General features: G+C 49.2%; 1 protein-coding gene across 1 annotated transcript in view; it reads left to right on the top strand.

Annotated features, from left to right (window-relative positions):
* Positions 1-811: 811 nt before the first annotated feature.
* The window catches only part of MCM2 (minichromosome maintenance complex component 2), a 25576-nt gene continuing 13058 nt past the window's right edge, over positions 812-13329 (top strand). The window contains exons 1-8 of the mRNA XM_017507492.2: positions 812-1078; positions 1952-2181; positions 8076-8251; positions 8356-8616; positions 9575-9794; positions 10071-10278; positions 11710-11844; positions 12173-12364. Of these exons, the coding sequence (XP_017362981.1) occupies positions 1073-1078; positions 1952-2181; positions 8076-8251; positions 8356-8616; positions 9575-9794; positions 10071-10278; positions 11710-11844; positions 12173-12364 (1428 nt within the window). The 5' untranslated portion in view covers positions 812-1072. The remainder of the gene's footprint in view (positions 1079-1951; positions 2182-8075; positions 8252-8355; positions 8617-9574; positions 9795-10070; positions 10279-11709; positions 11845-12172; positions 12365-13329) is intronic.

Genomic DNA, 13329 nt, shown 5'->3' with positions numbered 1-13329 from the left:
AAAATCCCCACCTCCTAAACATCTTGTATTTCCAGTCCTCTCCATCACTCCTGCCCCTACCCTGTGTCCCATGCAGAGATGCTTGTTCACTGCACAAAGTGCCTAAGAGGGCTGCGATTCAGCCCTGCCTCAGCTACTAAAGCCCTATCCCAAGCTGCCTGTAACTAGAGAAGAACCACAGCAACCTCCTCATTTGCTGCCTTCAGCCTCGTTCAAATCACTCCCACCTGGTGGCAGCCAGAAGGATTATAAAACCCACACTGGTTCACGTCTCACCCTGCTCAAAAGGCTTTCCATTACCTTCAGAATACAGAATGCTCAAACCGTCTAGAAAAACATCGAGCTCTTTTTTGATCTGGATTCTGTCTCCATCAAGTCTTGTCCGTTGCCCGGCGTCACAAGCTCCTAGTCTTAGGGAGGAGCTTAGGGAGGGCTCCTAGTTCCTAGGGAGGGGCTGGCACATCCCCGCTGTGCCGTGCCCTCCGCGGCCTTGCACATGGCATCCTTCTATCTGGAACATCCTCCCTGCATCTTCGCTCCCCTGGGCAAGGATAAGTCCTACTAAAGCCTCAGTTGTGACCCCCTCCAAAATCCCAGAATTGTCCAGCTGCTTGAAGCATTGAGCCTTAGAGCTTTGGGAGAAGTTAAAAAATTCTAAGACAGTAAGAAGGCGTCAGAAAACCAGGCTCTGAACCTCTGTTGTCAGTAAAATGGTCCTGATGTGACCAAGGTCACGCAGCCGGCAGGTGTGGTCAGGGCTCCCGGAGCCGCAGCTCCTACCTCGGCTCAGGCTCCCAAGCCAGAGCAGGTTAGCGCACGCGTGCAGCGCCCAGCCTCACACTCCCGGCTCCGGCCCTGACAGCTCGAGCGTTGTGGGCGGGACCTCCAGACAGCGTGGGCGGGGCCAGACCCTCTAACCTGCCCCTTCGTGACCCCGCTGGTTGCCAGTGAACGCCGACGTCATGACGTCGCGTTCCGTCGGGCGCTTCGCGGGCTTTGGTGAGTCACGTGAGCCACTTTTCGCGCGAAACCTGGTTGTTGTTGGAGTGCCGGAGAGGAGAGTGCTACTGTGATGGCGGTGAGCGCGTGGGCGCGGGGCGGGTAGGAGGGGTGGTGCGGACGCGGGAGACAGGGGTGTGGAGGCTGCACGGTTCTCGTACTCTGACTCTGGTCCGGGTCGGCGCTCTAGGTGAGGTGAGCCCCAGGCTACGGGGCGCGGCTGCTTTTTCGCCTGCCCCTCGCGTGACGCCAGGCCGCCTGGCGACTCGCCTTCCTCGCGCTGATCTGGGCCCTTGGGCTTCCTAAGCCGAGCCTGGTCCGCTCAGCCCCTGTCCTTTACTCACCCCACACATGCTTATTGGGCGCCATCTGTATGCCCGGCGCTGAGCGCACGAAAGGCAGGCCCCCATTTCACTACACTCCTTTAAATTTAAAAAAAAAAATATTCCCAGTAATCTGTGTTCTGAACACTACACTTACTGTCGTAGTATTTTCTTGCTCCTTTGTCTTGTGTACTGTCTCTTCCACGTCGGAGTTGCAGACCCCTTGTTTTGGTGGCTCTTGTATGCCGTCTATCTCTGTCACAATACCTCGCGCACTGTGTGTGCTGAAACAGGTCGAATGCTTAAGGGGGAGACGATAGATTGTAAAGAGCTAAATAAGCAAATGACAAAACCTCTGGTTTTTCATGGAGAAAGGATGGTGATGTGAGTGACCCGATATTTGAGCTGGCTCCTGTTTGGAAGCCACTGGCTCAGACTGCTCAGCAGAGAGCATTCCAGGTGAGAGACCAGGAAGTGCAAAGATCTGGAGGCTGGAAGGGGTTTGGTGTGTTGGAGAACAAGACTCACAGGTGGAGAGATAGGAGGGAAGTCCCCCTGATGATGAAAAGGAAGCTGTATCATGCCTCACTGGCCTCCTAGTTTTCTGATAGTGACATCTTCTCTTGCAGGAATCATCGGAGTCCTTCATCATGGCATCCAGCCCAGCCAGGCGTCGGCGAGGCAATGATCCTCTCACCTCCAGCCCTGGCCGGAGCTCCCGGCGCACTGATGCCCTGACCTCCAGCCCTGGCCGTGACCTTCCACCCTTTGAGGATGAGTCTGAGGGGCTCCTAGGCACAGAGGGGCCCCTGGAGGAAGAAGAGGATGGAGAGGAGCTCATTGGAGATGGCATGGAGAGGTAATTTCCTTCAAAGCCCTGGACTCAGCAGATAGTTTTGCAGAGATCCCATTGTGCGTTTGGTGGCCTCGTTATGGGAGCTGGGGGGAGATGAATCTGATGGCATTCTTGCCTTTGAGCACAGCTTGGTCCAGGGTTCTGGGAAGACAGGTTTACAGAGCCATGACATAGGTCTCTTTAGCTTGGTCCAGTGTTCTGGGGAGACAGGTTTCGAGAGCAATTACACAGGTCTCTTTAACTTACTGTATGTAACTTGGAGAGACTAGACCCTAAGGTCTGGGTAAGCCCCAACTCCATAAGCACCCCAGAAAATGCAAGGGTCTCTAATCTGGAGGACTCCAATAGGACACACCAAATCAAAAAGACAGGAAGCAGTATAGGGCTGAGGGCCCCCACAGGGTTTGGGGTGTCCCTTATGCTGTGCTGAGGCTCAGGATCTGAGAAATAAAGAGACAGGACAAAGAAGTAAAAGGAAAACACAGCTGGGCTTGAGGGGCCACGCCACCTATGAGCAGAGTCAGGTGAGGCCCCGAATGTCCAGAAGCGTGAGTATTTATTGCGTATAGGTTAAGGGGGCAGGGCAGCGAGTGAAATCATCTTTAAGGATAGTGATAGGGTTGTGAGCAATAAAACAAAGGGCCTACCCCCATTAGGTCACCTAGGCTAGGAGGTGGACAGTGCACAGCAAGGGTCCCATTCCCATTAGGCCACCAAGGCATGGAGGTGGGCCATGTGCAGTGAAGAGGGTGCAGTGTGTAATACCTCTATGGGCAAACTACTTCTAAGAAGATTTATGGGGGGATGCTTTAAGTCACACAACAGTGACAGAGCTGTCAGGGTTACCGCCACCTGCTGGCAGCTTCCAGTGAGTCCTATAGGAAGATGCTTTTCGAGCAGCACAGTAACAAGAGCTGATAAAGTTCACAGTCACCAAAGTGTGATTGCCGTTATGAGGGCAGCCTTCCGCAAGAACTGGAGCAAGGTCCTACAACTCCTTTATCAGGAGCAGTGGCTCTTGCCCTAAGCCTGCCATACAGCGGGTATCTTTATGATACTGAATGCTGCTGCCTGGGCCATGGATTCTTGTCCTGGTATAACTGTGTTTCCCTTAAATCATGTTCTGCACTGTGTCTGCTCTAGGCAGTCCTCCAATTATAAGCTGCTTATTTCTTAATTCATGCTTTTTATTGTGTCTACTCTAGACATTCCTCCGATATGAGCCAAGATATAATTATATATATGTAGGGAAATACTCTTTAGGCACTCATAGTATGAACTATTATACGATTATATTTAGAAGATTATATAAAGGGAAATAACTGAGTAGTAACACTACACTGAGATAATCTTCAAGCTCTAATTCTATAAACTAATATAAAGGATTATATAAAAGGAAATAACTGAGTAGTAACATTATAAACTGAGATATTCTTCAGGCCTTAATTGTGCCAGGGTTCTGCTTAGCTCTCCTTTCTCTATGCCTATATGTGGGGGTTTACCCACAAGCAGGAAGCCCATTGTTTCTCCACAGCTTTTCAAAGGAAAGGTGTATGGGGGAGGAGGGATCTGATAAATCAAGTTTTAGAGTCAATCAGCAAACATTTATTATACCTAATGTGCACCAGGCCCTTTGTTAGGAGCGTTCTTGTTTATTAGTAAACGTGTTAGCCAGGCACGATGATTCATGCCTGTAATCCCAGCACTTTGGGAGACCAAGGTGGGTGGATCACCTGAGGTCAGGAGTTTGACACCGCCTAGCCAGACATGGTGGTGGGCGCCTGTAGTCCCAGCTACTCGAGATGCTGAGGCAGGAGAATTGCCTGAACCCAGGAGGTGAAGGTTGCAGTGAGTGGAGATCATGCCACAGCACTCCAGCCTGGGTGGCAAAATCAAAACTCCATCTCAAAAATAAATAAACGGGTTATTAAGACTTAATGCTAGGAGAGTGGAGTAAGCTCTGCGAATGAGCAAGGTTAGATTTCTACTCCTACCTTACTCTGTGTTTCCAGCTGGGATCGGGTAGCTACTATAGTAGCAGAATTGTGTGAATGCCCAGGAGCCTCGTGGAGATGCTCCTTTCATGCATTTCCAGCCTTAGCTCATGTGAGAGTACTGTGCAGGTTGTCCTGCTGTCCTGAGAATGTCAGACAGGCGAGGGGCTTTCAAGGTCACTTCAGACCGGTTAGATCTTTGCTTACCACCCCCAAGGATGAGACTGCATGTGCTATAGACTCTAGAAGGAATGAGGAGTCTTTGGATAAATCTACCCTGGAGTTGGGGTCAGGGCATGGGACCTGGATGGCTCCCCAGTTCTGCCTAGTAGAGTTGTTCAGGCCAGATGCCCCTCCGCCGTGTCCCCTTCCCTGTCTTGAGCCTTTCTCTTTGCTTCTCTTTTCCTTCAGAGAGTGAGAGGCCCTTGGCAGGGGGCTTCTGGGTACAGAGGTATGTGATAGAAAGCGGAGCCCAATGACATTTGTTTTTGCGGTTTTTAAAAAAAAAAAAAAAAAATGTTTATTGGCTATAGTTTATATATTAGAGTTTACCCCTTGTGAAAATACAATTCAGTGCAAATTCAGTGTAAATTTCCTGAGTTATGCAGCCTTCACCACAATCCAGTGTGAGGACAGGGCCATTGTCCTGTTGAGATCCTCCTGCCTGCGTATAGTTCATCTCAGTTCTCACCCGACCCACAGGCAACCAAGAATCCACTTTGTATCTCTAGGTTTTCCAATTCTGGCCATTTCATATAAATTGAATCATATATATGCCCTTTTGAGATGGGCTTTTTTCACTTGGTATAGTTTTAAGGTCTTTCCATGTTGCATGTGTAGCGGCACTTCGTTCCTTTTTATGGCTGAATCATGTTTCTTCGTATGGAGATACAACATCCATTCATCAGTTGATGGACATTGGGTTTCTTAAGTCTTTTGGTGATTATGAGTAATGCTGCTATGAGCATTCATTACAGGTGGTTTTGCTTTTGGTTTTTTTTTTTTGGAGTTTTGAGCTTTGATCTGCTGCTCAGGCTGGTGCAATGGTGTAATCTCAGCTCACTGCAACCTCTGCCTCCCAGATACAAGCAATTCTCCTGCCTCAGCCTCCCAAGTAGCTGGGATTACAGGCATCACCACCACACCCGGCCAACACCAATTTTTGTATTTTCAGTAGAGACGTGGTTTCAGTTTCACCATGTTGGCCAGGCTGGTCTCGAACTCCAGACCTCAGGTGATCCACCTGCTTCAGCCTCCCAAAGTGCTGCAATTATAGGTGTAAGCCACCACCCCTGGCCTGCTACAGGTTTTTGTGTGAACAGGCCTTTAATTCTGTTGGCAATGTAGAAGTGAGATTGTTGGTCCTATGTTTATAATCTTTTGAGGAACTGCCAGACTGTTTTCAAAAGCAGCTGCACCATTTTGCATTCCTCTCCACATTCTTGCCAACACTGGTCATTTTGATTCTGACCATCCCCACAGGTATAAAGTAGCATCTCATTCCTGACGGCTAATGATGTTGAACATCTTTTCATACACTTGATTGGCCATCTGTGTATCTTCTTTGGAGAAATCCTTGACTTACTTTTTAATTGGGTTGCTTGACTTTTTATTATTGAGTTGTAAGAGGTTTTTTACTTATTCTGAATATAAGTCGTCTGTCAGATGTGTAATTTGCAGCTATTTACTCAATCTGGCGTATCTTTTTCATGTTTTTAATGTTTTGAGGTGCAAAAGTTTTGAAATTTGATGGAGTCTAATTTACTTTTTTTTTTTTTTTTTTTTTGTATTAACCAATTAGAAGTTTGCTGAGGGCATTTTGTGTGACTTGAGATCCAGGGAGAATCGGACCGATACCTTTTCCCCAAGAACATGGAAAAAATCAGAGTCCAGTCAGCTCAGATGTCTGCCTGGCTGGGTTCTGCTTGTGACATCAACAGCATAAAAAGCATTTGACAGCATTTATTGCAGAAAAATAGTAACAGTCTCTCTCATCACCACTTAACCTGAAAAAAGCATTTGAGGGGATTTTCTTAGGGAGGCGGTATGGCATGGGAAAAGGAGCTCTGGCCTTGGACTGTATTTTGACACCCAGCTCTGCAGAGGCAAAAATCACATCTTCCCCTCAAATACCCATTTCCTCTTCTTTCAGATGGAATGACACTGTCTCCCTCTTAGTACTGCAGGGAAGAGAGCACAGTGCTTTGCACTCATTGGGTGCCTTATTAAGGCATTATTTCTCTTCCATATCTGAAGGAAGATAATGTGGAAAATAGGTATCTGATGGTCTTGGAGTAACTCAAAGGGTTGACAGTGGGTGGCCATTTCAGAGAGGCTGGTTTGGCTGACTGCATAGAAGCCAGGACATCAGGGTGTCAACGGCGGCATAGTCAGAGATGGGGAAAGTACAGGGAGAATTCCAGCCCTCACAGAGAGTTGGGTCAGCTCTCTGAAGCCTTTTGGTCGAATGTTTTATGGTTCCTTGAATTCTTTTTTTCTCAGTGGGTGCATAGAAGGTCTCTGGAGATCTACCTCCCGTTTTGAAATTGTGGTAAAATATACAACAAAATTTACCATCTTGACTTTTTATGTTTGTTTGTTTTTGTTTTGAGACGGAGTTTTGTTCTTGCTGTCCAGGCTGGAGTACAGTGGCACAGTCTTGGCTCAGGGCAACCTCTACCTCCCAGGTTAAAGTGCTAGGATTACAGACATGAGCCACCATGCCTGGCTGTTTATTTATTTATTTTTTTGAGACAGGGTCTTAGTCTGTCACCCAAGCTGGAATGCAGTGGCACGAACATGGCTCACTGTAACCTCAAACTACTGCACTCAAGCAATCATCCCACCTCAGCCTTCTAAGTAGCTAGGTCTATAGGCATGTGCCACCATGCCTGGGTTATTTTCTTTTTTCCTTTTTTTTTTTTTTTTTNTTTTGCGATGGAGTCTTGCTCTGTCACCAGGCTGTAGTGCAGTGGTGTGATCTCAGCTCACTGCAACCTCCACCTCCCAGGTTCAAGTGATTCTCCTGTCTCAGCCTCCCGAGTAGCTGGGATTACAGGCACACACCACCACACCCAGCTAATTTTTGTATTTTTAGTAGAGATGAAATTTTACCATGTTGGCCAGGATGGTCTCAATCTCTTGACCTTGTAATCCACCCACCTTGGTCTCCCAAAGTGCTGGGATTACAGATGTGAGCCACTGCGCCTGGCCATTTTCTATTTTTATAGAGATGGGTTCTCACCATATTAAGTCTGTTCTTGAACACCTGAGCTTAAGCGATCCTCCTACCTTAGCCTCCCAAAGTGCTGAGATATTATAGGCATGAGCCATTGCGCTCAGCCAGCTTAAACGCTTTTATGTCTGTGGTTCAGCAGCGTTACATACATTCACGTTGTTGTGCAGCCATCACTGCCATTCACCCACAAGTCTTTTTTCTTTTTCTTTTCTTTTTTTTTTTTTTTTTTCCAGTTTGAAAACTGAAACTCTGTCTCAGTTAAACACTAACTTCCTATTCTTCTCAGCCCCTAGCAACCATCATTCTACTTTCTGTTCCTTTGAATTTGACTGCTCAATGAGTGGAACTAGACAGGATTTGTCCTTCTGTGCCTGGCTTCTTTCACTCAGAATAATGTCCTCAAGGTTCATCCATGTGGCAGCACATGACAGAGTTTCCTTCTATTTTAAGGCTGGTACATCATCCATCATATGGACAGATCATATTTTGTTCATCTATTGGAGACCTTATCGGAGCCTTCTGTGTTTCTGACCTGGAGGCGCCAAGCCTACCCACACTGGGGCTTCTGAACCTTACAGGACAGGCCCAGTTCCTGGATGGGGTTTGATGTTTCAGGTGTTTGTTTTCAGCAGTAACCACATCTGTTTTATGTGGGGCTCTCTCAGGGATTACCGTGCCATCCCAGAGCTGGATACTTATGAGGCTGAGGGACTGGCTCTGGACGATGAGGATGTAGAGGAGCTGACGGCCAGTCAGAGGGAGGCAGCAGAGCGGGCCATGCGACAGCGTGACCGAGAGGCCGGCCGGGGCTTGGGCCGCATGCGCCGTGGGCTTCTATACGGTAGGTCCAGGTTTCTGCCTGCTCAAGGTGCTGGGAGGGAGTCCCGGAGGCGAGTAGAAGGTGCTGGGGATGACTGCAGTAGCAGGTGTCTCTTGCCTCCCCAGACAGCGATGAGGAGGACGAGGAGCGCCCTGCCCGCAAGCGCCGCCAGGTTGAGCGGGCCACGGAGGACGGCGAGGAGGACGAGGAGATGATCGAGAGCATTGAGAACCTGGAGGACCTCAAGGGCCACTCTGTGCGCGAGTGGGTGAGCATGGCGGGCCCCCGGCTGGAGATCCACCACCGCTTCAAGAACTTCCTACGTACTCATGTGGACAGCCATGGCCACAATGTCTTCAAGGAGCGCATCAGCGACATGTGCAAAGGTGTGGCTTCCCTATGGCGCCTCCATAAATCCCGCCGCAAAACATTGTCCCAGCAGAGTGAACACGTGAAGCACAGGGCATGTGGGCGAGATGTCTGACAGAGAAACCAAATGCATTGAGTTTTGCACCAGGGCTCTCCTGCGGCTGTGCAGTGATCATATCTGGGCCACCAAAGCGTTTTTTGACAAGATTGAAAATGGACAGATTTTATATAAAAATCTGGATTGTTACCTTGATCTTTGTAATAGGAATTGACTTTTTTTTTTTTTTTTTTTTTTTTTTTTTTTTTTTTTTTTTTTTTTTTTTTTTTTTTTTTTTTTTTTTTTTTTTTTTTNTTTTGAGATGGAGTTTCGCTCTTATTGCCCAGGCTGGAATGCAATGGCATAATCTCAGCTCACTGCAATGTCCGCCTCCCAGGTTCAAGTGATTCTCCTGCCCCAGTTCCCTGAGTAGCTGGGATTACAGGCATGCACCACGATGCCTGGCTAATTTTGTATTTTTAATAGAGATGGAATTTCTCCATGTTGGTCAAGCTGGTCTTGAACTTTCAACCTCAGGTGATCTGCCCACCTTGGCCTCCCAAAGTGCTAGGATTACAGGCATGAATCACCACACCTGAACAGGAACTGACAGTTTATTCATAAGTTTTCTTTCAGGCTCTTGTAAGGCATTTCATGTTTGTAGTCCGGTAGGCACTCTGCTCAGATTTCATTTAACCCCCCAGCAACTTTGAACACTGTGCGACAGGCCGATTTTACGGAGTGGGGAGTTGAGGCTCAGGCTGTGTCACTTAGCTAAGTCACAGCTGAAGCATGGTAGAACTAGAAGTGAAAGCTGGGCTTTCTGAGTCAAAGTCAAGAGTTAGGGTGGGTAGGCCTTGCTTCTCACACAGGCATTGTTGCAGCCCAGCCCAGTCCCCATGCTTAGTTACCTCTCTTCCCAACATGCCCTCCTCTAGAGAACCGTGAGAGCCTGGTGGTGAACTATGAGGACCTGGCGGCCAGGGAGCATGTGTTGGCCTACTTCCTGCCTGAGGCGCCAGCAGAGCTGCTGCAGATCTTTGACGAGGCTGCCCTGGAGGTGGTATTGGCCATGTACCCCAAGTATGACCGTATCACCAGCCACATACACGTCCGCATCTCTCACCTGCCTCTGGTGGAGGAGCTGCGCTCGCTGAGGTGAGCTAAGGGCAGGTGAGGACGGCAGGTCTGAGCTCAGTGCTGGGTGACTCGGTTGTGAATCTGGAGAGTGGTGGCAGTGTGGGTGGGGCGGGGTGCAGCCAGTAGCACCCTCTTCACTGGTGAGTTGTGGTTGCACAGGAGTGTGATGGGAGGGATCTTGCCAGAGTGGGGGCTGGGCCTAGTTTCCAGGACGGTGTATTGGGATGCTTTCGCCTGCAGCCTGGCCTTTCCCTGGCTCACAACATCTGATGTGCCCTCTGCCTCTGCCCTCAGACAGCTGCACCTGAACCAGCTGATTCGCACCAGTGGGGTGGTGACCAGCTGCACTGGTGTCCTGCCCCAGCTCAGCATGGTCAAGTACAACTGCAACAAGTGCAGTTTCGTCCTGGGGCCTTTCTGCCAGTCCCAGAACCAGGAGGTGAAACCAGGCTCCTGTCCTGAGTGCCAGTCGGCTGGCCCCTTTGAGGTTAACATGGAAGAGGTGAGAGGGGACACAGGGCCTGCTGCTAGCTGTCCTTAGGGGTGCCCAATATGCAGGGCCTGACTGGCCTCTCAGGCTATGGAAGACAAGTGGGGCAGCCGCAAGGAGCAAGATAGGATTGTGTGTTGGCCACACCCTGGGGTGGACCCAGTCTGTCTAGCCAGTGGGTTTAGTTTGGCCTACATGGTGTTTTTAGGAATTTAAGCCGATATTTAAGTAAGGCAATTTTGTTTAAACCATACAAGTTTATGGCCCCTCTTGAAACAAGGGAAGATCTGGCAAATAGCACCTGCTTCTTGCCAGGTCACTCCTTCAGGATGTGTGTTCACCAGTCTCCATGGCATCATCACTCGCGTGGGGTGGCTGCAGTCCCATTGGGCCTTCCCCTCGGCTTGTTCTTGGGACTTGGCTGGCTTGTGTGGGGCCCCTGGACCGTACTAACCTCCTGTACCATATTCAGGAGACCCTTCTAAAGCCTCTGGCCTTAAGGTCTTAGGCACATTACATGTGCCTTTGTATTTGAGCATCCCTGTCTATAAATGGGCTCTTAGTCCTAGTGGTGGTGCCCACACCCCTTTACTGCCTTGCTAGTGTAGCTGTTGACTGTCCTTACCACTCTGCAGTTCTGAGAAGCTGCAGGCTGGATGCTGGCTGAGCCACACCTTTGCTCACTCTTACCATGCCCTGTCTGTTCCCCTCAGGCCCTGCTTCTAGGGACCTGAGATAGTACCTGATAGAGGATTAACAGTTAGAACCATCATTCATGGACTACTGATCAGTGCCAGGTGGTGGGTGGCATATTACCTGGTCCTTTTTCACAGCTTGTAAGGCAGGAATTGTTACTGGCCCTACTTGCAGAGTGTTTAGAGAACTGGCTGAGGTCACCCAGCCAGAATGTGGCTCAGGACCACAGCTCAGTCATCTTGGTCCAGAGCATGTGCTTTTAACTGCAGTGCCGTATGGTGAGATAATGGACATTAAATGACATGGCACAGTGCTGGCCTTTGATGCTTGAAAGTGGTAGGTGAAACTTCCTCTAACGTACTATTTGTCAGATACTAGGTTGATGTTTGTATGACTTGCTTTAATTTTCACTGTGAGGTTGCAGAGAAGGCACAGAAAGGAAGTCATTTACCCAGAATTACACAGCTTAGACACAGAACCCAGGCAGCCCGATTCTAGCATCTGTACTCAAGACAGCTCAGCTGTACAGCATAGAGCAGGTGCTGAGTCTGGCAGGGCATCCCAGAGGGATGGTGGCAGGAGTGGGGACTCTCCACTGATGTGCTGGGTCTCCATTCACTCATTCCCTACTGTCTTTGGCTCTTCATTTGCTACTCAGGAGTTGGAAACCTGCCTGTTCTCCCCTGGTGGGGGTCAAGGTTGGGTGACATAGTCAGTGCTTTGAGGCCTTCTATGTGTCCCTTGCAGACCATCTATCAGAACTACCAGCGTATCCGAATCCAGGAGAGTCCAGGCAAAGTGGCGGCTGGCCGGCTGCCCCGCTCCAAGGATGCCATTCTCCTGGCAGATCTGGTGGACAGCTGCAAGCCAGGAGACGAAATAGTAAGTGGCCAGGGCAGGCTGCAAAGGAAGCTTAAGTTGCAGAGGGAATTGGCAGAAGCAGTTGTGGCTGGGCTGGTGGGGGTGTCTGGTCGCAGGGACACTCAGGCTAGGATTTACATGGCTGGGGCAAACAGCTTTGTCTCCTCTGGTGAATGGGTTGTTGGAATGGTGGGTTTAGGGGGTGATTTACTGAGTTACTTATCTTGGTGTCTGTAGTATGGAACACAAGAATAGGAGAAATTGGAGGAAGGCAGCATAGAGATGGGCCCCCACCCCGCCTGTAGCCCCTTGGTTAGCCTCTGACTTATCGGCCCCTTCCTTTCCCCAGGAGCTGACTGGCATCTATCACAACAACTATGATGGCTCCCTTAACACTGCCAATGGCTTCCCCATCTTTGCTACTGTCATCTTGGCCAACCATGTGGCCAAGAAGGACAACAAGGTCGCTGTAGGGGAACTGACTGATGAAGATGTGAAGATCATCACTAGCCTCTCCAAGGATCAGCAGATCGGGGAGAAGGCAGGTGGAAGGCAGGGCTGGGGGCTGCCAGGATGCTATGAGGGGACATGAGGGGTGGCTAGGGGTGTGGTGGGCAACTAGGGCTCACTGCTCAAACCTTGCCTTATTCTCCTGGAGCCTCAGCTGGGATTCCTTGGTCCTGGAAACCACGAGTCCTTCCTATCCTTTTAATTCCCAGCCTGGAGCTCAGTAAGCTTGTCTGAAAAGGAGGCCCCACGCTCCAGGGGAAGAGGTAGACTCTGGCATTGGGGATGGGTGAACCTGGCTCTGCTTCCACCATGGGCCAGCAAGGTAGTGAGCTAACTTGGATGACCTCTCTGACCCTGTGTGGTGGGGAGGAGTCCCCTGCTGAGGATTGTGGTGAAGGTTAGAAAAGAGCTCTTCCTTCAGCAGACCATTTTGACCTCTGGTTTGAAATTGGAACAGAGGCAGGGCAGTGGGATACCTTATGTCATGAGGCGTTCCTAGGGATCCAGCTGTGGCCAATGGGAATTTCTTCAGGAAAACAATCCAGTATGGTAGTTTTTGTTTGCTTTTTTGTTTTTAAATAGAGATGGAGTCTTACTATGTTGGCCAGGCTGGTCTCAAACTCCTGGCTCAAAATCTTCCCGCCTTGGCCTCTCAGAGTGCTGGGCTTATAAGTGTGAGCCCTTGTGCCCAGGCGGTTGGACAGTTGGTTTTTAATGCAGACATTATTACTGAAGGATGAGGAGATAGGGATTTATGTTGCAGAAATACAGATTACTTAAACAGAACATTAAATTTCTGTTGATAAAAATCCTTTGCTATTTCTCCCATCCTGCCCCCAGAGTGCCACGTGTTCTCAAGCTCACTGCTCTCCCCTTTTTCTCTCTTCTTTCCTCTCTTTCTCAAGTCAATTTTCCTTTTTTTTTTTTTTTTTTTTTTTTTTTTTTTTTTTTTTTTTTTTTTCTTTTTTTTTTGACAGAGTCTTGCTCTGCTCTGTT

The sequence above is a fragment of the Cebus imitator genome, unplaced genomic scaffold (assembly GCF_001604975.1).
Source record: "Cebus imitator isolate Cc_AM_T3 unplaced genomic scaffold, Cebus_imitator-1.0 Scaffold376, whole genome shotgun sequence".
In the NCBI taxonomy this organism is placed as follows: domain Eukaryota; kingdom Metazoa; phylum Chordata; class Mammalia; order Primates; family Cebidae; genus Cebus; species Cebus imitator.
Note: the sequence above shows the minus strand (reverse complement) of the source record. Positions and strands in the feature narration are given on the sequence as shown.